The 25,125-nt window shown below is 40.5% G+C and overlaps 3 protein-coding genes across 11 annotated transcripts in view; 2 read left to right on the top strand and 1 right to left on the bottom strand.

Moving 5' to 3' along the window:
* Window positions 1–16: 16 nt before the first annotated feature.
* On the top strand, window positions 17–3,286 carry cenpv (centromere protein V). 2 transcript variants are annotated; one of them, XM_086226602.1, is made up of 5 exons: window positions 17–237; window positions 2,202–2,294; window positions 2,534–2,603; window positions 2,698–2,812; window positions 3,075–3,286. In XM_086226602.1, the coding sequence occupies exons 2-5, from the start codon at window positions 2,203–2,205 to the stop codon at window positions 3,236–3,238; spliced, it is 441 nt and encodes a 146-aa protein (XP_086082728.1). In that variant the 5' UTR covers window positions 17–237; window position 2,202; the 3' UTR covers window positions 3,239–3,286. The 2 variants fall into 2 exon arrangements, with proteins under 2 accessions (XP_086082728.1, XP_086082729.1); XM_086226603.1 differs by lacking the exon at window positions 17–237 and adding an exon at window positions 245–381.
* On the bottom strand, window positions 1,782–17,132 carry pigl (phosphatidylinositol glycan anchor biosynthesis, class L). Of its 4 annotated transcripts, XR_015119487.1 has the most exons (8): window positions 16,856–17,132; window positions 15,890–15,989; window positions 9,015–9,105; window positions 7,555–7,622; window positions 6,700–6,731; window positions 5,505–5,638; window positions 3,390–3,585; window positions 1,988–3,194 (listed from the first exon to the last, which is right to left on the bottom strand). XR_015119487.1 is itself a non-coding variant. In XM_086226601.1 (7 exons), the coding sequence occupies exons 1-6, from the start codon at window positions 17,112–17,114 to the stop codon at window positions 3,404–3,406; spliced, it is 732 nt and encodes a 243-aa protein (XP_086082727.1). In that variant the 5' UTR covers window positions 17,115–17,132; the 3' UTR covers window positions 1,782–3,194; window positions 3,390–3,403. The 4 variants fall into 4 exon arrangements, 3 of the variants coding, with proteins under 3 accessions (XP_086082727.1, XP_086082726.1, XP_086082725.1); XM_086226601.1 differs by lacking the exon at window positions 5,505–5,638 and having other exon boundaries at window positions 1,782–3,194; XM_086226599.1 differs by having other exon boundaries at window positions 1,992–3,585.
* Window positions 17,133–17,717: 585 nt separating this feature from the next.
* The window catches only part of ncor1 (nuclear receptor corepressor 1), a 70,459-nt gene continuing 63,051 nt past the window's right edge, over window positions 17,718–25,125 (top strand). For all 5 annotated transcript variants that reach the window (XM_086179509.1, XM_086179508.1, XM_086179507.1 and 2 more), the window contains exons 1-2: window positions 17,718–17,856; window positions 23,298–23,487. In XM_086179509.1, coding sequence (XP_086035635.1) covers window positions 23,377–23,487 — 111 coding nt within the window. In that variant the 5' untranslated portion in view covers window positions 17,718–17,856; window positions 23,298–23,376. The remainder of the gene's footprint in view (window positions 17,857–23,297; window positions 23,488–25,125) is intronic.

Genomic DNA, 25,125 nt, shown 5'->3' with positions numbered 1-25,125 from the left:
TATTAACCCGTATTATTTATGAAGCAATCACATGTTTAGCCACAAATATCACTGTTTGGTGTAAGATAAAGTACAATAAAAGCTATATTTCGACATACACTGCGCGGCGGAATGATATCGCACTACGGCTGAATGTTCTAGAAGGACAGAACACAGCCACAGCAACGAGAACCTTTCCCTCGCCGTGATTGGACAGCATCATGTTTGTTTGATCAACGATTGGTTGCTGTGTTTACAGTAAGTAACTTTCATGACGAATTTTACTTATGACTATAATTCAGACCTGTTGCTCATGACCCAAATAGATACACAATCTCGTGTAATTTTAGGGCGTGTTGTCTAATGCCCAATCTTTTTTCTTCCCATCATATACACAACACGGTGAGTTCAAGTCAAAACGATCGTTTAACTTCATATGTAGACTGGAATCCGGTTAATCTCAGTCAAACGTGCCTATAGACAGATTTAATCGTGTCTAGTAAATGTGTCACCAGCTGTTAAGAGGCAATATGGGGAGCTATATGTAAATATGTAACATTTCCCCCCACCTTATTTCATCTGCTGGCTCATCACCTCTGTATCAGGTTCCCTTTTTACATACACAACACATTCACTGCAAGGAAGACCTCTGCAAAAGTCGAATTTGCTGACACGGATTATCTTGCTGGCTCGCAGCACCCTGAACTTGAATTTATCAGCCTTTTTTTTGAGAGAGAGAGCGAATATTTATGAACTGCACTGAAAAAGCGGACAGATGAGTTCACATTAGTTTTTAAATATGAAAACCTGCGTGTAACACTTAGCCTATGTTCACATCCTGACCATTGACGTGTTCATACCCTCTCATTCAGTCCTGACACTCTCAAGAAAAACTTTTAATTGTTTGCCTCAGCCACTTTAAAGGAATATTATTCCTCTGCTACTATACACACATTAGCTTCGTGGTGTAAGTCCCACAATATTTAATAGTTCCCTATTTTCAAACGTTTCCTTGTTCGTCTGCTGTGTCATTCATTTTTAAATTTAAAGGTATTTATATTTGATGTTGCTGTCTAGGTTTCAGGAAATATTTATTTTTGTATGCAAGCATTTAAACCGTGCTTGACACCAACGCTCAGGTGATACTGGTAAAAGCTCTCGTTTTTATATTGTTATTATAGTATTTTTATTTGCTACTTTGTCTTGTGTTTTTAACATGTGGCTGGATCCAGGCTCGTCCTTGCCAGTCAATTCACTCCCCCTCCCCCCTTTTTTTGTTGTTGCCCCCACCATTAACTTCATTACATGTACACAGTTATGGGTCTGGAATATTAAAAAAGGCAAGTGCTCAAAGGGCGATACACGTAGATGAAAGTTGGATGACCGTCGCTTAAAAAATTGTGGCATGCATGACAAGTCTGAAGAAGACTTAGTCGAAACGCCTAGGTCCCTGCTTAATAAAGGACTTTTTTTATACCTACATCAGACTGCCTGAGGACCCCTCCTTTTTGACTGCAGTAATTTTAAAAAGGCAGTCATCCATCTTTCATCTGTCACAGATATGGGTCTGTTGCCTCCTGGGTTTCTATTTGTGGGTCACTGATATGATACAGCTCAGACTCCTGCCGTATGTATTTGGGTCACCACATTCTCTTATGCACACACATGCTACCCCTCTTCCACCATGTCATATGACACCCATCCCATGATGCACCACGTCACACAGAGCAGTGTGTCTGGCTGAACTAGTTCAACCTCTGAGGAATGTGTTTGTGCAAGTCTTGTACTTTGCCCTGCCCCTCACATGGAATAATTAGGGAGCGTCTCAAAGTGTTCCAGGAAAAACAATGTTTCAAGCAGGAAAAGGGCCTAGTCTGGTGACCAGGGAGCTGGCAGTATTTATCACATGAAAAGAATGCGTTCATGACTCTGGACAACTAGATCTTTGAGGAGACGTTTGAATTTAACAGAGGTCCTCTGTGATCACATCAAAAACTGTCTTTGAGGCTTCAGATGAAACTGCGACTCTTCTTACCTGTGATGGACTTTGACGTAGGTCATTGTGTGTCTTCTGAAGGGAGACTGAAACTGTTTATAGGTTTCACAACTGGTTTCGTGAGGACTTTCTGGAAAGTTTGGGTGCAAACATCCCCGTTCTTTCCTCAGTAAAGCTCACCATCTCAGAATAATAAATATATAGGATTTATTGTTACGATCTACAGGATGGATCTTGTGAGACATACTGGTGGTTGCCACTGTGGAGCTGTTAAGTTTGAAGTCCAGAGCTCCCCAGACCTCTACGTTTTCCACTGCAAGTATGGATACTGTATAAGTATTATGCTTTTTTAAAAAAAAAATGCAATAATGTTTATAATACAAAGGAAACACAAAACATCTAAAATAAAATTTTTTTTTTGCAAAACCTCGTACAGGAGCTTTGAGTAAAGTTTGAGTAAAACAAAAAAATCGATTGAATCTTACGTTGAAATCGAGCACCCTCTTTTGTCGTTACTCTTTTTTCAAAACTGTATTAACTGTTTGGGCCTTTCTCCAGTTGCAGCATCTGCACGAAGAAACAAAACCATCATTTTATTGTTCCAAAAAGTAACTTCACACTCTTACAGGTACGAAATCCTCCCTCATCTTGACACGATTTATCTCAAAACATTTTAAAATGATTAACAATGTATTTATATTGACTCTTCTCTTTCTCCTTAGGGATCAGATAAACTGACCACGTACACATTTAACACTCACATCGCAAAACACATCTTCTGTAAGAACTGTGGTGTTCAGAGTTTCTACACGCCACGCTCCAACCCTGATGGATACGGTAGGACTGCTGACATAAGACAATGTTGTAATCATGTTTTGTCACCCTGCTGTGTTTACTCCAAAATAATCCTGTGTATAGTGTTAAGTGCAAACTAACTTAAGCTATCTGTGTTTATGTTAAATGAAGAAGTAGTGTTAACAATGGAGATAGATAAAATTGACGTCAAGGAATCTACTTTATTGATTAGGAAGTTGGTATGCAATGTGACCTAGACAAGGATCTGTTTTTGTGCATGTTGTTGATGTTTTCTTGTCCCCAGGTATTGCTCCACACTGCCTGGATCCTGGTACTGTGAGAAGTATCACAGTAGAGAAGTTTGAAGGGGAGGACTGGGAAGAAAGCATGATGACTCACAAGACTATCAGAGACATGTCCAAACCTGTTCAGGACACAAACAGCACTGAGATGAAAGAATCCAAATAATTGTATACAGTGTTTTGACTCTCAATAAATCAGTGTCTGCAGCAAAAAGGAATGAGAATGTTCTGAAGTTTACCAAAAATATTCTGCCTCTTTTAGCAGATGGTGTATAAAATCAGTGTGTTCACTTTGAGCAAAAACAGCTCGTAATTACATTCACAACTGTATTCAAGTCTCCACAGCATAACAACCCGTCAGGATCAATCCAGATGACACCATCTTCAGTAGATCCTCAGGTTTGTTGGTCCACGTGAGATCATCTGGAATGTGTTGACCAGCATGTACCGTGAGAAGATGATGTACAGGTAACGAAACCATAGGAGTTGAGAGCGATGACAGAACATGGCAGCCTGGCAAGAGAAGAGTAGAAGAAAACTTTTGAACAACTGCTACTTTTAATTTAGTCCTTGTCCTGTGTGAAAACATCATTGTTAGTCTTCCACATATGTAGTCATCCTTAGTCTTTTTTTTTAGTTTTAGCTTTCTAACAAGTCTGTGTGTTGCAGTCTTATCTTTTTCACGAGCTGCATGCCGATCCACAGTGTACTTAAATAGTTCTTTCTGTTCAGAGAATGGCAGCTAAAGGAACTTCGCTCAATAAAAGTCCTCCATTTGAAATACACACCTATATAGACACAACTTCCTCCTTACACTACTAAATAAATACTAATCAAGTTATTTTTATTTATATAAATAGGAGTAAAATATGTAAAGATACAGTAAGTTGCCCATCCATCGATTTTATTCCGCTTATTCCTGTTGAGGGTCGTGGGGGGGGGGGGGGGGCTGGGGCTATCCCAGCGATTACAGGCAAGAGGCGGGGTTCACCCTGGACGGGTCGCCTGTCCATCGCAGGGCCAACACATAGAGACAGACAACCATTCACACTCACAGTCACACCTACGGTCAATTTAGAGTATCAATCTGCCTCGTCCTCTCTTGATGTCTTTGGACTGTGGGAGGAAGCTGGAGTACCAGAGAGAACCCACACAGGAACAGGGAGAACATGCAGACTCCACACAGAAAGATCCTGTGATGGAGCCGGGACTCGAACCAGGAACCTTCTTGCTGTGAGGCGACAGTGCTGACCACTGCACCACCGTGCAGAGTGAGTTGAACCACAGTCTTTAAATGCATTTAGTTAATAGTTAAGAGACCCATAACACTAACACTGCAGCAGGCACAGCAGCTAACATTGATTGATTTAAATCTTTAGTTTGAAAATGTAAAAAAGACCACAAACAGCAACCCCCCACCAATATTCAGAGATAACTGAAAAAGCATCATCTATAGTCAATTATCCAACACTGAATGTGCATGTCCAAAAAGGAACAAGGAAATCCAATTCAATCCTTCCCGTTCTCCATTAGTCATACATTAATTTTGTCCATTAACTTCCTTATTCAAAACAGAAGCTTAAATAAAGCAGTTGCTAATATTCACTTCTTTTTTATTTACACACACACACACACACACACACACACACACACACACACACACACGCACACACTAACAAATTTCCTTTAGCTTGTGAAAAAACAAATACCAAATGGCTATATTTTATAAAAATTGAATCAGGGGACACAACTGATACATACACTCCTTTGTGGACATAAAGTGTCCCTGTTGGGTGCAGTGACTGATGGGTAAGTGCTAGTCAACAGCCAGCAGAGTGATAAAACTCACACTTCCCTTCAAACTGAGCATTTTTGTTAACTGTAGTCATGGCTGAACACACTGTACAGTCCACTAAAGCAGGAAGCTACCAAGAAATCAGAAGGCAGCTAATAAAAGTGGAACTGTTCAGTCCAGTTGTAGTCGATGACAACTGACCTGGATTCCTGTGCGATAGACTTAATGTGTCCCAAGTGTTTTTCTGGCAGGAGGGGCAGCTTAGTTTTAATCTTAATGCATATATTACATTTTAATTGGCTGTGAATTTTAATCGTGTTTTAGCTGAAATTCCTCAAAGTCTTTGTCTCATTTAGTCAATTTGCTAGTTTTAGCTTATGAAAAACTTTCAAGTCTAGACTTCATTGCCTAAACAAACTCTAGTGTGAACATGTTGCAGTCAGATTTCAACAGTGGGCAATCAGCTTTATCAGCTTGCATTATACACATGTAAACATGTACCTGACTGAACTGTTGAATGTTTTTCACTTCTCAACACAATTATAGGATTAAGAATTGCACCACGTGCTAAGGGCACGTGTCTAATAGTAGACAGAGAGACATGTCTTGCCAACAAACTGGCTATTCCAAGTCTTACTTTGGCTTGTCTGTATCCCGCTGAGCTTAAAATACAGCAGAGACTTGAGGGCAGCAGCCAACTGAGGGGAAGCTCCAGGAAGGAGATGTATTTCCTGAGGAGGCCAACAGTCACCAAGGAGAGCAAAGAGCAGTCTGGAGCAACAGATTGACAGTTAGTGGTTAATGTTCACTACAGACTGTTATGTAGGTCATTCTCCAGGCTGTCAACTCAGGTGGGCAGAATAAAGGACGGAAGGATATCTGGTGCTGATCTCGGGGAGCTGACAGGCTCGTGGCAGAATCAAGAAAATATGAAGTGAACCACTGCCAAATGACCAATACCATCAGACACAGACATAAATATATTACTGACATTTAGCAGCAGGAGTTTGTGGGCCAGGAGAGGCTTAAAGCTGTGTAGCCAGGTGGAGAGGCTTTTCAATCTGCCTAATTCTCTCCAGACTCTCCAACAGGCTTCAGAAACCAGTCAAGTGGGTGAGGTGTGAATGCCCGGTTGCTATAGTAACAAGTCACCTAAAGGCCAAAGTAAACAAGGCATTCAACTTTGTCCTAAATCAAGTGTGTTTGCTGTAGCACGGTGACGTCAATCTCATGTAAGATTAACTACACGCGCCTACCACATTCATTTATTATCATGTTACCTTTCCAAAACTGCGTGTGGGAGGTCTGTGTGGGCCGACATGTTTATCAAACTAGTAAGGCAATGACCTCTCAGCCTGTTATAGCATGTCTGTCCTACTTTTCCATTCACATCCTGTTTTACTAAAACCACAGGGAATATCATGAGGAAAGAAACAACTTTTCAAATGCTACAGAAAGCACCATGTCAGTACTTCTAATCAGTTTCAAGGAAGCAACTTAAGGCTTTAAAAATGATCGCGCCTTCACAGCAAATAAATGTGACATCATGACGGCAGCTGTGTTTTTTCCAACTGGCCCCATGCCTGTGACCAGAAGAGGGCACTGTACATTAACAAAACAGATGCTCTATTTTCAGGACTTTCCAGGGTTCTGACTGTGGGAAATGCAGTGTGAGAGGGCGGTGCTTCTGGTGTGAGGAAGGTTTTTTTTTATTGGGGGGGGGGGGGGGGGGTCTGACTGTGAAGCACTTTGGCTCTTAAGTGTGATGATGTTTTCGGTGCATCGCTCCAACTTGGGTCAACTTCGTGAACGTATTTCTGCATCAGACCTACCGTTAGGTATCTGTCCAGAGGAGGCAAGGTGCCTGTAAGTGGACAAAGGTACAATGTCAGCCACAGATGCTTCTACAAGCTAATATCTGAGTCTTGTATTCACTAATGATGTTGATAATCTCAAGCTCTCAACAACAGTCCCCACACGGCTGCAGCAAGGTCTTTCTCAGGGATTTTGTGTTGGGAGTTTTTCAGCAAAGCAACGACATGATTCTCCAATAACTCCCTCTAAGTCTTGAGGGAGGTCAGTCCTCCAAACCTGTATTTCTGTATTCAGTAGCTGAAAACAAAGACTTCATGGAACAGGAAAGCATTTACATTTAGAAAAATGTGAGACCAGTACAGATTCCCCCTGTGTTCAGGTCGACTGGGAATCACGAGATGTCATTTAATCATTTTAAACAGACGAGGCTTGCAGATTAACAGAGAAACATATAGGATGAGTTAAGGGAAAAAAGATTGCGATTAACATGACTCGCTGTTAGTCGGACAGCAATGAACATTCAAAACCACCAACAGGCTGATGCAACTGGCTTGGTTCGCCTCCCAAACCAGATCAGCCTTCCCACCTCACCACTCTGGGGTGAGGATTTACTGCTGCACTCTGGGAGCACAGCCGACAGCCTCTGAGGACTGCGTTTGGATGACCTCTTAGCTATGCAACACACCAATTCTGAAAAACATGGTGCGTGTGTGTGCGCCTTTGTGGAGAAACATTTTTGGAAAGATGGCTGTTGTTGCGCGTCTAAACCTTTCGCATGTTCCTGGATCGTGTTTTATGATTAACGAGTGGCCAAGAGGGATTGAAATAAAATCTGTTTTTGTGACGGCGAGGCCTTAAAATACAGATGGTACCTGACAGCTTTATAGATGGCTGTGTGATTGGCGTGGCCGCTCACTCCTCTTCCATCGAAGGTCAGCACCTGAAATAACAAAATATCTCACTGTGTGGGTGCAAAGCCGGAATCTGGGAATCTAAAAGTTAGTGAAGGCAAAAACAGAGAGATATTTCTTGGGTTAGTGGAAGGGTTTCTGTGTCTGAGTGTGGAGGCGCTTGGCAGCTGAGAACTGATATTTAAAAGCCTTTTTCTGTGTGCATGCTTGCACACCAGAGGAAGTGAAGTTAGAAAAGCAGGTCAAAGGCAAAGAAAAAGTGCTTGACTTAAGAATTGGCATTTGCTATGTAAAGGTGTATACTAGCATGACTATAACTTTACAACAAGCATACGTTTACCCCCTAAAATTCCCCCGTACTATAAGTACAGTCTTCATAGACATCTTTACTAATACATTTTGTTGGACTTTTCAGTGCCTTTGAGGTACATTTTAATGGTCATAAATCCTCAGAAATATGTATGTACACATGAAATTCAGAACGTAGTATAGTTCACTCAAATAAACCAAAAACAATGTGGTTTTAAAGATTCATTCAAGCAAATACAGATGAAAAAATGTGGATTTTTCTCAGTCCATCAGAGACAATTCTGGCTCATTCTAGTTTTTAGAAAAACACATGGAAATGCCCTGAAATTTCCATTTTTCCAATCCTGTGACTTTTCTAGGTGTTTAATGACTGTATACAGCATGTAAGTACTTTGTAAACTTGTGAACTACAGAGGAAGACTAAGAAAAGGGTAGGGTACTGTGACTTAAGCACAGAATAAACTAACTTCTTGATTTTCTATGAAATATGTCTATGCATTTTTCAGTCTCTATCTAGTCAGAAGATGTTTATATGTGACCGATCTGATTCTCTTGCCTACTTGTGTGTGTCTGTGTCGCCTTTAATGACAAAAAAGGGGATTGACATCCCAGCTGTGAATTTGCTTCTCAATCTTCTTCTGTACAGATTTACAGATTCTTCAGCATAATTCACTACATTAGCATGCGTAGCGTTAGACGGGACCAAAAGTCTTTGAGTCTAAATTTGCCAAATTCCCATTCGCCAACAGAGCTGAGCGGCACTAACAAGAATGTCTGTGTATAAACAGAAATTCTATCTTAACTTTTGACTCCTGTAGAAGGGCCATTTCCTCTGTGCGTGCGTGTGTGTCTGTGTTTTTTAAGGAGGCTCAAAGCTCAACAAACAGTTTGGGGAAAACAAAAAGAAAAAGCTGCATGCAGACAAGATTATAAAACATACCACTGTGAAAGTGGTATAATAAGATCGGAAGCTATGCTGCCAAAACACAGTAAGAACAAAAACAATACAAGAATTTCTTGCACACAATGGTGAGGAAATTGTGTGTTATCATCAAACAGGAAATGACAGAAAGGCTTTGAGAGGCAAGAATTCAGCACAGAGTGGAGCGTACCATGTTGACAGAGTGGGCCTTTATGTACTTCACAATGAGCGAGGAGACCAGGGAGACACTCCATTCTGCTTTGGGATCATCTGGAAGTTCTCTAGAGAGCACAGAAAGGGACTTGGTTACAATGATAGGATCAGTATTTTAATGACGTGTGCATTGTAAATCACTGGACACTACAGACGCACGCCAGACGCTGAACAGCCCTCTTCCTCTTACAGTGCCACATATCTGCAGATCCACCCCAGCAATTGCAACAGTGTGCTGCTAAGTCAAGAGCTTAACAGTGGAGATCGAACATTTACCACACGTCACACGTTGCCAGTGGCCCCATGGAACATCCATAGACTGCACAAAGACAGCAGATTTGAAAATGTCATTGTTGGCAACAGCTTAGTTATAGTGGAGTAGACTTGTGTGGAGAATTACTGAAGCATAGTTGATTAATGCCCTTTGTAGCCCTTGTTACCAAATGTGGAACATGAATCCCTAACCTCAAGGTTTTTCCTCAAATATTTGCTGTAACCTGTAAAGTTACCATGTGAACGACTAATATATGATTATCAAACAGGTTAGGAACTTAACTAATCATTAGCTGACTGTAATTAATGTACCCTTACAGGTTTCATTTCCGTTTGCTCATGTTAACATTGATCGAAACACAGAAGTAGTGAACTTAGAGGTGTTAGCTTGACCAGACAAGGGATCAATGATGTCACATTGGGCTCTGTAAGGGTGTGTATCCATATCAATATTTAGTCACTAGTCAGGGGTAGTCATGAGGTCTGTATTCTTCTGTTTGTATTGAAACCAACTGCTGCTGATCCAATCTGCTGATACTGATTTTGATACCAGAGGTCTCATTTCTTGATCATCTAAATTATTGCTTGCAAACTGTTTGAGGATACAGCAAGAGGCTGTAGTGAGCCAAACAGCACACAATGAAATATACACAAATACTTTCTATTTAAACGTATTCTGATTTATTTGTGTGAGTGTGTAAGGGTTGGTGACATTTAAGTTGTGGTGCTGTGGAGCTGTGCTAGTGTGTACTGATACTGATATTTAGCCCAGTCCATTTTAATGACAAGGTACAGCTCTAAAGCAAGTGTATATGTGAGTGGGGGTAGGCATGGGGACATGTCGACACTTGTTCCCCTCCCCGAGCTGCTAACAATGAGTCAGGACAGTTGAGTTAGTGAGGGAAGTGATGGATTAGGCCACAAATCTATTGGCTGCCAGTGATGTGCGGGTCAGGCTTTGGTGGAAAGGGTGGTGTGGGTTGGCTGTGTTGGGGAGGGTAGTGGTGGAGGTTCAGAGATAGTTTAAAACTGTCATCGAGTGAATGCACTGCTGTGTGACCTACATATCAATAAGTATGTGTGAATTTCCTTCTGTGGTGATGTGGAATAGAATATAACTCAGTTTTAAATGGGGGCTAAAACGATAATACTTGTAGTTAACGTCCTCATTTCTGTGCATATTTGAATAAACCTTAAAAAAAGATTTGAAGGACGCCCTGATCAGGAAGGGGCAGAGCCGGCTCTTCTTGCTCAGAAAACTGAGGTCTTTTGGAGTGCAGGGGTCACTCCTTAAGACCTTTTATGACTCTGTAGTGGCCTCAGCCATCCACTTTGGCATCGCCTGCTGGTCAGGCAGCATCTCAGCCCGGGACAGAGAGAGATTGGACCGGCTGGTCAGGAGGACCAGCTCTGTCTTGGGCTGCTCCCTGGACTTCTGGAGGAGGTGAGCAACAGGAGGATGCTGGCTAAACTCACAGCTATGATGGACAGACCCTCCCACCCCCTCCAGGCCACTCTGACAGAACTGGGCAGCTCCTTCAGCCAGAGACTGTTACACCCGCGCTGCAAGAAGGAGAGGTACCGCCGCTCATTCCTGCCCACTGCTGTCAGGCTGTTTAACAGTCACACCTGAACTCTGGACTCCATTTCTCACTGGAATACTTAACAGCACAGACACTTTTCTCTTAAACTTTTAATAATTTTGTAATATTTGTATATTTAATATTTCCATATTTGATTGTGTGTGGCTCTTAATGTCTATACTATTTGCTCTTTGCTGCTGTAAACTGCAAATTTCTCCATTGTGAGACTAATAAAGGCTTATCTTATCTTATCTTATCTTATCTTGAATGCATTTTTTGAGAGAGTCTGGCCATCAACGTGCATGAATACTACTGCCACACTTGGGTCCAGAGCTCAGCTACTGTAGCTGCACCAGCGTGTGGTTACTGTTACTTTTCTTTCTTGCTGTTTCATGTATTCATTTATTATTTCAGACATCTTTCCTCAGGGGGGTTGGTGGGAATGAACAAAAGCTATAAGACACCTGACCTTTCTCAAGCAGGATGCAGGCCAAGTGTCAGCTTCGCCATGGTAATGGAGCAAAATGTCCTAAAATAACCTCCCCAGCTCCCCTTTGTAGCTTTGCATGTTGACGTCTAATTGCTTCCAGGCATTTGTATGCAGTTGTTGAACTTTAGCCCAGTAAGGGGATTCTGTGTGTGCGTGTGTGTGTGTGTGTGTGTGTGTGTCAGAGAGGGCTTGTTTAGTCTGGTCACATGGACAGCAGACCTATGATACTGCCAGACTCCTTTCCACACAGCCAGATTATATGTCCTGCTGTGAATGGCTGAGATGCCACGACATGCTAATGGTTCACCCACAGTGCAATAAGCCAGTTACCACAATAGTAACAATGCTGTTGGTGTTGTTTTTGAACAAAGTTTTGTAGGCAAAAAAAAGCTAAATTACAGTTTGTTGCGGGCAGCGGGATTGAGTTAATAGGGAGAGCAAGTGATTGACTATGCTGAGGCCAGTGTGTTCTGACAAATGTATCTAGGATAAAAGCTCAGCCAGAGGTCAGTGGCAGGGCTGGAACATCTCACTGCTATTTACTGCGCTCTGTCATGTACTTTTAAATCAGCTTGGGCTTTTTTCCCCCCTTCCCATCAATGTATAATTAATTCCTGGTGCAGAGAATAACTGTTACTATAGTCAACAACACCAATCCAAGTTGGTCATTTACTTTTGAGTAAAGATTTTAAACTAAATCTTTTTTGGTGGCTCTAAAAGTCAGACAGACATAAAACGTGTGTGATGGAGGCCTCAGTTCAGTCTGATAGATAATGTAGTGAAGAAGAGGCACCGTTGGATTTGTGCAGTGAGCAGCAATAATTGAGTCCAGGGAGCAGACGGAGGTCAAGCTAGTGCAAGTGGAAAGGCAGCAGAGCGTGTTCAGATCTAGCTTGATCACAAAGGCCCCAACATGCACTGGGGCCCCAGATACTGTCAACACAGCTGTCCTATTCAGTGAGCATTAAAGGGAAAATCCTATTTTGAAACAGAAATCACGTGTCATTCCTGTCATCTTGGAGAACTGGGCTGTAGTTGTGAGTGAGCGAGCCTCTTCCCAAGCTGTCATCGTGAAACATTACCCACATTGTGTGAATGTATGTGTGTGTGTTCATGTGCGCGCGTGTGAGTGTGCGTGCGTGCGTGCATGCCAGACTTTTGTTCTGAAGTTGAGTCTAGTTGATTCAAGGTATCACACGACCAGAATAAATGATCGTAACCAGGCAGCACATCCTGTTATAATACATCCTAATAGTCTGGGAAGCCAAACATTCCCTCTTCATTTCTAAAAACCTAAAATGTTCAGCCAACCATCTGTATGCCACTACTTATACGAAAGATAAGATAGGATATGATTAAGTTTTATAACCAGTGATTTGCATTGAAAGAGGGATTCAATAGCAGAACAAGGGTTTTATAAATGAGAGGGAAAGGCTACAATTCATTCTGTGCATACCACAATATTTGCAAAAGTACTTCTCAGTGCAATAATGTAAATGTACTACTTAACTATTGTGCACTACTACCTCTATTATGCACTTTACAAGGTTACTGCTGCTAACTCTGGGATGTATAGACCATTACACTGCACTTCCTCACCTCATGTATATTGTTGTGTTGTTGTGTAACTTATGTAACAAACTGTACCACTCTGCTCCCTTAACCCCCCCCTCCCCCCCCCACAGGGACAAATAAAGTTCTCTGAACCAACTACAATCAACCCCCATTTTATAAAAAAGTACATTGCCAGGACACTGTTTAATGAAGAACAATGTCGATATGCACCCATGCTATTCTGTTTTTGTTGCCAAGCCCAATGTGATCAAAAAACCCTAATCTGACAATGCTTAAACTGTAAAAATAAAACAGTGTACATTAAATCTGACATCAGCAATAACATTGACATTTGGGGTGAGGGTGGCAGCCAGTGGGACCTGAGACACCCCTCTGTCTCTGCTCCTGGTGGAGCTCTGTAAATCCATGGCCAGGATGCATTAATCTGCACAAAGGCACTGGAGTCATTACAAGAACAGAGTTGACTCATCAATACAGATGTTTTTGTAAATGTCAACGCTCATTTTCCACAACACAGCTATGAAGTAAAACAGTTTGAAAGTCCTTGAATAGAAACTGGTTCCTGGTGCACCGGGTTAGGCTTGAAATGAAAAGATAGTCTTGTTCAAGTCAATAATTTGGAGATTGACTGCAGTTAATAACTTCAGTGCAGACATCACATATTGTTAGTTTTTTTCCCCCATCCTTTCAATGAACACAGACAAATGATAGTAAACAGCTCTCAGTATAAACCTATTCTCCATCCATCCATCCATCTTCTTCTGCTTATCCTGTAAGGGTCACAGGGGGTGGAGCCTATCCCAGCAGCCTTCAGGCGAGAGGCGGGGTTCACCCTGGACAGGTCACGAGTCCATCACAGGACCAACACATAGAGACAGACAACCATTCACACTCACAGTCACACCTACAGTCAATTTAGAGTATCAATCAGCCTCGTCCCCTCTTGATGTCTTTGGACTGTGGGAGGAAGCTGGAGTACCAGAGAGAACCCACACAGGAACAGGGAGAACATGCAGACTCCACAGAGAGATCCTGTGCTCCAGCTGGGGTTTGAACCCGGAACCTTCTTGCTGTGAGGTGACAGTGCTGACCACTGCACCACCATGCCGCCATAAACCTATCCTTTTTTTTCTTATTCACAAAGTTCACAGTGGTTATAAAGCTACAGTTTCTTGAGTCATAACACACCTCCCTCTGCTCAGCCATTATGACTTAGATTTCTGAACATGAAAAAAAGAAAAGAAAAAGAAAAAAAGACCTGGCCACCAACTGCTGTGCTGCATAGTTGTGTTTCTTTGTGCTCAATAAAATGACCAGTAGGAAAAACAGGAGGGTGAGGTCCAGACAAGGATGTACATCTGCACATACTTGGATAGAGACGGTTAAGAGCAATGCCAAAATGTGGCTAGCCACGTACACACACACACACACACACACACACACACACACACACACACACACACACACACACACACACACACACAGGGAAAAACAGTTGAGAATGACCTACATTAGCAGTGCTCAGAGTACTGCCAAAATGAACCCCACAGTCAAAAGCAGTTGGCCCCAGCACACATGGACCAGAGGAGGAGGGGTGAGACGGAAGGAGAAAGCAGAGAAAGAGAGAGACAAAGCAAGTGTGGTTGAGAGTGTGCAGGGCTAGGGTTCTCAAAGTGCTGATTGGATGTGTTTTTGGACAAACAAGAGAATACATAGAAGGGGAAAATGGGCTACACTCCAGTTCAGCAGAAGTGCAGACAGTGCTTAGATCAAAGTTCAGCGACAGTCTGTGTGCACAAGATGATAAAACTGTAAGTGTGTATCTGTGTTTGAAGCACACACACACGCACAAACAATGTTCTCTAGGGCAGACAACCTGGGCAGGATGCCAGCTTATTACTCTGAGTTCCAGGTTAGTTCCAGAGTTCATACGATGCTTCCAGAAAGCCAACAACAAGACTCACATGTAGGCGGGCAAGAGGTTCTCAGAAACTCCAAACATTTTCAAGGGAAGCTGCAGGGTTGGTCCAAAGTAGGAAAAAAAACAACATCCCTCTTTTCAACATCAACTTTTACCTCTTCTTTCCCAGTAACTTGACCTTGCCAATAGGCAGGGCTAGGAGACCAAGTTTTACAGCTGCATCAACAACAAAACAAAACAAAACAAAACAAAGGAGAATGAGCTCTCCAAGTGTACGAACAAAAATGCAGACTGAGGTTTTTGGCAATCAGTTCTGCTCCCAGCTTTCAATTTGAAAAGCCAATAGATGACTATGAGTGTAGTCTGTTTTTACAGGTTCGACAAGTCCACAGCTTTCTTCCCAAAGACATTTCCTTATTTGATGTTTTGATGATAGAGGTGTAAACACTTTGCTTCCCAAAATCAATTAAAAAAAGTTGTTTTAAGCAAATTTAAGTTAATTAGAATGAAAACAGTATTAAAAATAACCACGACTTAATTAAACTCAATTATGAGGCATGTACCTCCTTTTCACACTCCTTTTTTTTTAAATACACAAAACAAACTAACAAATATTCAGACTCCTTAAGTGAAAAAAGCATAAATATATTTGATGAGATATATTTTTTGTGAGTGCAGGAGAGTAGCAATACACACGTCACATAAGAGCAAAAAAATAAAACAAAACAACATCAATCATTAATGTCAACATTAGACGACAGTTCGATCCTGCTTTTGACCCGACAAAGAATCGAAATGTTGTCCAATAATCTTCTGCCACTTGGAGTGAGTCTGCAGGCTTTACATTATTCAGTGATATATTTTTTCACACTTTTTCTTAAAAACCCAAGTTCAACATATAAATTAGTATATTCAACAGCACAAATTCTTTTAAAACTACACAAAGAAGTTTATTTCAATTAAAAAAATGCAGCTGTGGTCTGTATGTTGTGTGCAAAATTGATGCTTACTTATGACTTATTATGCTGATTCTGGAGGCTGGTATCCCCAACACAGCACAGCTGCTGACAAGTTCTTGTCTGCGTTGAGCACCTTGGTTGTAGTAGTTTCCTGTATAATAATTGAGGGACAAATTAAGCCGTAGTATTGAAACGTAAGGAAAAACAAAGTTCAAAAAGTCTTGATGATTCTGAAATGACTGTTTCCTTAAGCTCAGAAGTGATGGTCATTCAGATGCAACAGATTTGCAATTGAACTGCAGATGTGAAAAGTCTGTATTCTTGGAAAAACGACATAAATACACACATACACACACACACACACACACAAGGATGTTGGATATGTTAATAATTTGGGTAAAAAAGACTGGTGTTCTTACTTGGGGCCTTACCAATCTTTGTTAGATTTTCACATTTTACTCAAATGTCAGAATAAGTGCGGTCACTTTATCTCAATCAATAGGTGGGAATTTATCTAAAATTACAAATACAACACCCCTCAAAAAACTTTGCATGATTCTTGGCTGTCTTTAAAATGGCTACATGATTTCAACCTTTTTGTTAATCAACACCAAGAGCTCAAACGTTTAATATTCATGCAGAATCCATCAGAAAACAAAACTGTCACTTACTCATTACAATTTTTTTCACATCTTGAATCAAGTTAACGATCCCTTATCCAACATATACTGACGAACATACGGTATCATGAAATTAGCGTCACTTATCTGCCTTAAAGTGTGCACAGTTTTTGACAAAGTCACGTCACTTCAGTAGTTTCACTTTGATTTGAAGGCAATATTACCTGTTAAATGAACTACTTCCACATTTGATTAACAGTTAACATGTTGACATGATGTTTAAATATCGTGTCTATCTAAAACTAGCAAGCTTTAGCTGTTATCGACACACGCCTAATGGTTTTCCTTTACCGCATCGTCTTCATTTATAGGCGTTAGTACTGTGGTTTAAGCGTACCTTCTGATAAACACAGCAAATGCACGCTGGCATCCAGTTCAACGAGTCGTATAATTGTTGGTGCGAAGAACATAGATTCGTCGTCGGGATGCGCAGTTACAAGCAAAACTCTTATATCAACGGCATCTTTGTCCCTGCTTGAGGAAAACTCCATACCATCTTTTAATGATTTCAGAAAATTCCGCCGATATCGAGAGTAAATGTATATTATCCAAATCAGATAGGATATAACGATGAAAACAACCAAGTAAACGTTCATTCTTTTCACCGTCCGTTACCATAAATAATCCGTGTAAATACAAACACCGGCAAATTGTTCCTCATGCAAAAACACATGCGTCCTCTCTGATATACCAATAAACGTAAACAGCTCGTAAATTCATGGAAGAAGTATAATTACTAAATCTAAAAATTACAGCTGCCTAACCTATGCCAACATTAGTGTATTTTTGTCATCAGAAGTCATTGTGTCTTCCCAGGTAATTTGTGTTGATATCAACTTTCTGGCGAAACGAAGTGATTCTTCTGATGCGGAGTCTTCTTAACATTTTACGTAAAAAAGAATAGTAAACACATATTATTTATAATGATTTATTCATGTTATCCAAAAGTGAAAATTACAAATACTAGGCACATTACCGTGTTTTAGGGGACGATTTAGCTGTCACACTACATTATCCTTACAGGTACATAAACATGTAAATTGAAAATTGTAATTTTTATCTAACCTTTTACATTGAATTGTGTCTATTACCTAAAATACTATCATTATAAGTCTTTTCTTCTATACATATTGGTTAAATGAGATAAATACCACGTAGCTCCTATCGAGTGAGGACAATTTACTTTATCCGGTCAGGACTTCGACCGACAAATGCGGCGCAGCCTTCAGTCTGCCCAGTCGTCCACAGCCCGTTACCCGCGGATTTCTAGTCATCAATCGACACTTAATTCTGCCAGAGATACGGTTCTCTCCCTCCGGTATATTTTCGAAATATGGGGTGAGTACAAGTCGCTTACATGTAGCAGAATAATACGTACAATATGCACGCATTTAAGCGCCCCGGTGTACGCTTAAAATCTGCCTTGCAAGATGGCGACGTGGTTGAGAATTCAAAGGTGAAATACGGGCTAAGTTAGCTTGCTAGCGACAACAACAACAATGTCTTTAATGTTGTGATATTACACTAGAGAGCTGCAGTAACACATGCTTTTAAGCCCACGTTTAATATTGTGTGTTTGATCAGTGCATTTCCGGAATTGCTATCTGTTGTGGTAATGGACCCATCCCCCAAGAAAAGCAACAAATCCTAATGCTTTTAAATGACTGTGAAGTGGAAAAAGACAACAATAACAACGTAGAGTAATGTGAGGTTAACCCTATTTATCACCAGCATTTTGGATATGGAGCGGTGACGTCCGTTGATACAGGGTTGTCTTTGATATCATCAGAGACTCATGAACACGCTTTCTAAAATTAACTTTACTACAAACTTCAGTGTGAAATGATGAAAGCTGACCAAGGTATTGCTATCTTTACACCCTCAGGCTTCTTACATTTGCCCACAAAATGACAATGGGACTTATAATATGAAACTGTAGGAGAAGTATATGAGAGAGGGGAAAACACTGATAACGTATCACAGAGGCTACTACTGCGTCCAACAATGTAAATACTTCCAGATACGTATTTTAACTGTGGCAAAAGGATTCAAAAAGAGATGCCACTCGTTGCCCTTTGTTATTAATTGACATGAATCCAAATTGAGAACAAGATAATAGGTCAGAGAGCAGGAACCAGGATGGCAACATCTGATTTTAATGGTAAACATTTTCTTATGTGGGGTTGTGGTATTTGAATAATGCAAATTGTTCTGGAACTTAGCATGTGTGTGATAACCATGGGGGAAATTCTAACATCAACTTTAACAGAAGTTTTTGTGTTTTGTTTGGTATTTATTAGATTGGGATCTAAGAATAATGAGCAATTGTTTGTTTGCTAGGCTTGAGATCAAATTGTAGATGATTTGTAAAGGGACAAGGCTTCACTTTAAATGATTAAATCCTATATCACAACATCATTAGAACAATTTTTGTTTCCCATCTCACTGTCTATCAGTCTTACTGGAACACATTTGGTTATCATATCATGGTGCAATGAAGTTATTCATTTTCAAGTTGTACGGACTGAAGTTCATTTGAAAAATTTCAATAGATTCATCTTGAAAAATTTAGTAAGTAAACTATGATGATTACTTTCCCAGAGGGTAAGTTGATAAACTTGCCTTGGTAGAAAGTTGTGAAAAAATTCTACTTATTATCATAGTATAACCTCAAATGTTTACTTTTTTTGTGCAGCTCTTAGGTTTAACCAGTAAGTGATAATTTCAAGATGAAAAAGACAAAATGTAAGTCTCTCCGATGTGAAGTCTGTTTTAACATAAGGACTACATATTTTGCAGATTCATGGAAGCTGAATAGTCCGAAGTGCAACTGCGGTTTAGATTGGGGCTGCAAAATTTTCAAAATCGCCACATGATGTACTGCAATTTTCAAACTGCAATTAAAAAACAAAACAAAAACATTAACATTTCCCTAAAGAATTGCAATGAAATATTTTTTCAAAATGGTCCAGCCTTAGTTTAGAAAAACTATACAGGAGCTCTTGAAGATAAGAATGCAAATGAAATCAAGTTAAGAGAAAGGTAAATGACTGCTGGTGGCATTACTTATCACTTTCTGTGGACAGATTAAAAACCTCCTAACACTATAAGTTTGTTTAAGTGATATCCCTAAAGAATTGTTTATGTGTTCACCGACCTTGTTACTTGCAAACTTTGCCAACAAATTTGCTGATATTGCTGTATGAACACATTTATTCTTTTCAAGATCATCCATGTCTTGCACACTTGTGGCATATTGAAATGCTGATACAAAGTCCTGATCAGATGTTTGTGATGGAGTCAGTAAAAGGTCACCCTGAGATGTTGAGGTTCTTTTTGTTGTTCAGCATCAGTTCATGCCACAGATACCCCAAGTGTTGAGAGCCTACAACTGGCATTTTGTCTGCAGGAATGTTGCCAGTGATGGGTGTTGATTTCTTCACCATAAACCACCTCCGGTGATCTTTCAGAGATGTTGGAAGTTATCCAACAGGCTTTTCAACTGCAGACTATTGCAGCGCAAGAACACTACACCTGTGTGATTGTCTGAGGCCAGAGCAGCATATGAGACAGTTTACGGAACCAAAGACATTCTGCAAAAACAATCAGAAATGGTCTGTAGTAAGCTTTTCGTCATGCTTGTCATCCTGCTCTAGAGTCTCTGTCTGAAATTCTCTGTCTCCTAGTCAGAAGCATGTTGGTGTCACCATTGATGTTAGAGCTGGATGGTGATCAGTGTTCTAAAGACACAGCTACAGATTTAAATGCTTACCTGTTTTGGATTTATGAGACATATTGTGCAACGTTGACTTCTGAGGTGAACATTACTGCCACAATGACGTTGCGTCCTCCGGTGTCGTCTCTAATGTTCACAGTAGGGGCGCTGAAATGCCAACGTCAAATCCAGTCATTGTATCACCCTTTGTGTATGGGTGCTGATATGTGCACCAGGTTTTGGTCTAAATGCACAGTCTCATGTTGCAAGAATCTTAATGTACACAATTCACCAAAAATAGTCCAGTTCTCCCACTGCCTGCAGACTCATTAAACGTGTCACCCATTTAGCAGGTTTTGGATGCACAAGTTAAGATGATTCAAAACCAATGAGAAGTGTTGTGAGGAAAATTGTGGTTTAAAAACGGTCAGCATTCTTAATTTCTTCATATCATCTATCTCAGGTAATCTGTGATGAACAAATGCTGATCTGTATCCCCAAATCACATGAAATCCGAAGCGTCATGAATCTATGTCAGTTGACTGATGTTTGTTTATTGCCATTGCATGCTGGGAAATTTTTTGAAATTGGTAAATGTTCTGTTTTATGCTCTATTCAGTATATTTCAAGATGATCTGTGATTGTTTTGGACATGGATCTTTTTCAGCAAAAAACAAGTCAGACTGCAGACTGGAAAAATTAAAAAAAAGAATTTTTACAACAACAACCCTTTTTTGTGTAACAGCATCTTTTTTTGCTCATGGTGGCAGGTGTTGGGACTTTTTTCAAAACAAGATCTGGAAGTTGGCTTTGTTAGCATGGCGTTTCTGCTCCAGACAGAATCAAGTCACAAGTTCATATCATGGATCACTGTATGACTGGCGACCTGTCCAGGGTGTACCCTGCCTCTCGCCCGTAGATACTGGGATAGGCTCCAGCCCCCCCCGCGACCCTTACTAGTAGGAATAAGCGGAAGATGACGATGGACGATGGATGGATCACTGTATGAATGTTGAAAGGACATGAACAACACAGCAAAATAGATCACTAAAGGCCTAAATCCATTTGTAGCATGTTTTTGTAACCTTTAAACCAGGCCTCATGAAATACTTGAAAACATTGAGTGGAAAGTACTAAAATATATTTCCTGGTTGACCTATTCTTTTCTTTTTTTTAACTGACACAGGTTAGCATGACAGAAGAGTTTGTAAATCTCTTTAAATAGAAAAGGTTGAGGATTAATTTGTTTATTTTGGATATATCTGTGTTAGAAAATAGAATGTGTCCGTTTTTCCTGAAAATGTGACGACATGAGTGCAGAGTTTGAACAGTGATCAGGTCTCACTTTGAACTTGGAAGCAGCGGAAACTGATTAAACATTGAGGAACATTTCCTACCTGAAGAAATATTCTAGCTATGAAATGACACACCCTGCCAAACCCTGTAATAAAGAATGGGTTAAGATTAAGATTCCTTCGACATGGGGAATTGAATTGAGATTGATGATATTCTACCTGTTAATTTAGTTGTGTGGTATCAGTTGTTTGCAATTTACACTTCATCAGAATGATAATATTTAGAATTTATTTGTTGTTGTTGGGGAACAATCACGTTGTTTTTTTTATTGAAAGTCCATCCATCCATCCATCCATTTTCAACTGCTTATCCTGGTAAGGGTCGCGGGGGGGCTGGAGCCTATCCCAGCAGCCTTCAGGCGAGAGGCGGGGTCCACCCTGGACAGGTCACCAGTCCATCGCAGGGCCAACACACATAGACAGACAACCATTCACACTCACAGTCACACCTACTGTCAATTTAGAGTATCAATCAGCCTCGTCCCCTCTTGATGTCTTTGGACTGTGGGAGGGAGCTGGAGTACCAGAGAGAACCCACACAGGAACAGGGAGAACATGGAGACTCCACACAGAAAGATCCTGTGCTTGAGCTGGGGCTCGAACCTAGACCTTGTTGCTGTGAGGCAACAGTGCTGACCACTGTTCCACCGTGCCGCCCTGTTATTAAAAGTATTTTTTGTTATTCATTTTGATCACATTTACAGACTCTACAGTAATATTAATTTACACTACATAAATAAAGTCTTTCCAAAAAATATAATGGAGATTTTCAAAGGTATGTCTTAAGATCTGCGCAATTTTCATATGCAAGTACAGCATGTTTGTACACTTTGTAGTCAGAATGATCATGGAATTATTTGAAGCTCAACTCATCTGCTAAATGCTAACTTGGTTTTGGTGACTTGTTACTTCATGAAAATATAAAAGCGTTGAACTTATTGCCAGTTTTGGAAGTTTGAGCCTGACATCTTGTAGTGCTCCACATGTATTTCAGATTGCTCTGAAACATAATCCAGGCTAATATCAAATCAAGTTAATTCAGTTATCTGTGTTGGAAGAACAGGCCCCCATTCTTTTCCACCCACAGAATTACTTCTTGTGTTGAGCTGCAGCTGCACAGTTTGTCCCAAAATGTTCTTTCATGCATTATTTGTTCCATCAGACCTCCACTTCAGGTTGAAAACAGTGACTTTAATGACCTGACCCCCTGCGAGGTAAAGTAAGGGTGGATTACTGTGTAGATGGTGTATTTTGGTTGGTGTGACTGTTACACTTAAGTGACAGAAAGAGTCAGTATGTGCAGGTCGGTGCTTTAGGCCTGTATTGACCTACATTGAAACACCACCCGGATCTTACACTATATAAGAGAAATATTTGAGAAAAATAGAAAAAGAAGAGAGTTGTCTTTGCATCATTGAAGATAACTGTATTCACGAATATACTTTCGTGGAAGATTTGTGACACCTTCTGTAGGTATTTCTGCTGTACGTAGTGCAAACCCCCGAATCCAGAACTCTTGGTCCCCGAGCATGTTCAGTAGACAACATGTGACAGCTTATCCTAGTCTGTTTGATATCACAGCAAATTCTTCCTAATTATGAATATTTCACCCTTTCCATTCTCTTGTAATTGAACTGTGTTCCCATGCAAACAGATTTATCGCTCATGTGACATTTGCTGTACTTTTAACATCTCCTTTCTTGCTGCAGGTGGTTTGTATCTCCCAACATGGTCTAGTCCAAGTCTCTGGTCCATGTAGCAGCAGCAGTCCGCTTGCACTGAGCCAGGATGTCCAGTAGCTCAGGCTACCCCACCAGCCAGGGGAGCTTCAGCAGTGAGCAGAGCCGATACCCCTCCCACTCTGTCCAATACACGTTCAGCAACACACGCCACCAACAGGTAAAGCCTTTCTTCTGACCAGAGCCACATTTTGCTGTCACTCTGTTTTCATGGATCTCTGATAAGATGTAACAAGCTGTACTGTGTAAGGTTGTTCAGGGATTATTGACGTATGTTAACTCCATATTCTATGAGTTAAGGCCAAGCTGCCTGAGCATGAACTTGACACCTCATCTTTTAGTCTGAATCAAGCCCCAAGTCACAGTTTCGTTAGAAAAGGAATCATAATTTCAAATGTTAGTCTGCCTCTTCCTCACCGTGCGTGCTGTTCAATTTTCTTTTAATAAGCGGCAAATGACTCTGTAAGAAAGTAAATCTCTTAAATAGAGTGTTTCTAATCCATGCGCTGTACAAGGCACAAACAAACATGGCGTTACAATGATTTAATTACAGCTTTTAATATCTCTCACACCCATGCTGTATTGTATGGCGTGTGTACTGCAGCATCTTTGGATCCATTACAGCGCTCGATTTGATTTCTAATCTATGATCTTATAAAAATGACATGGGATGTATAATTTTGTGAAACAGTTTCAAGTATAGTTTATTTTACATCTCACACCAGATACTGTGCAATTCCAGCATAATATATGTTTATGTTGTCTGATAAGGGTATAAAGGTGTTCTGTCGTCCAGAAGAAGACTTTTTATTTCTAGTTTTTGTCCAAGACGGAATCCGACATGTTGTGTCTTAAAATTTACCGTTGGGCAGAAAACTGAAGGCTTTGAATGTTGTGACTCTTGAGTGATATGTTTTGTTTTAGTTTTATTGTCGTGTTGTTTATTTGTTGGTCGGGTCAGCATGTTGTGCTTTTCCTATTAGTTTTACACACTGTCTGGAACTGGTTTCATGCATGGTTTACAGGCTAGCATTCAAAAAGAGGATTCCTTTCTTTTTTTCTCTGCCTAAATGTGACTACATTCTTGAATGTGACAAACACAGTGTTGTAGCCCTAGATGTGTCTTGGTTCGATTTAAATGTGTTGGTTGAAATAGACAGAAGGCTGCAACTATACTCATGGAGTGAGATACTTAACTACCGTTGAATTCAGTCACATATAGTACACTATTGTGTTTGAGTGCATTTGAAAATTTGTTGCAGAGAAGTGTAATTATCAAGTTACATAAAGTGTGAAGCTCAATGGACCAACAAATGTATTTGAATTAAATATGTGGTATTCTATGGAAACTAAGCCTTTTCAAAATGCCTGGTCACGGAGCAGTTGAAGCAGCTCGCTCCAACCCGTTTCATAGCATTCACAGCATTAAAAGAATGTATTCATGTGCTCAAAGCACCTATTGTTAGTACTTGAAAGGCAAAATACACTTATTGGGTGAAGTATGACCTCAAACAAGATTTTTGGGCTTCATTTTATACTTTTGTCGACAGTCGATCTAAAAAGGTTTGCAGAATGCTTTTAGACTGATCAACAGTTGAACGCAGGAACGAACCAAAGGTAGTGGCTCCACTCAGCTCGCCTCTTTCAGTTTCCGTAACCCAGTTGCAGCTGCAGGCTGCATGACTCTCTCTATGTTTGCAGCCTGAGTGAAACATGCCTGCCTTGTCTATGACAGGTTTGCTTGCTGTGGTGGCAGCGTAATTAGTGTTACTATTTTTACCAAAACTCCTTTGGTTAA

This window comes from Aulostomus chinensis, chromosome 15, assembly GCF_037954235.1.
Source record: "Aulostomus chinensis isolate RoL2024-O1b breed Wild chromosome 15, RoL_Achi_v1.0, whole genome shotgun sequence".
Taxonomy (NCBI): Eukaryota; Metazoa; Chordata; class Actinopteri; order Syngnathiformes; family Aulostomidae; genus Aulostomus; species Aulostomus chinensis.
The sequence above is the reverse complement of the archived record's forward strand: the minus strand, read 5'-3'. Positions and strand labels throughout refer to the sequence as shown.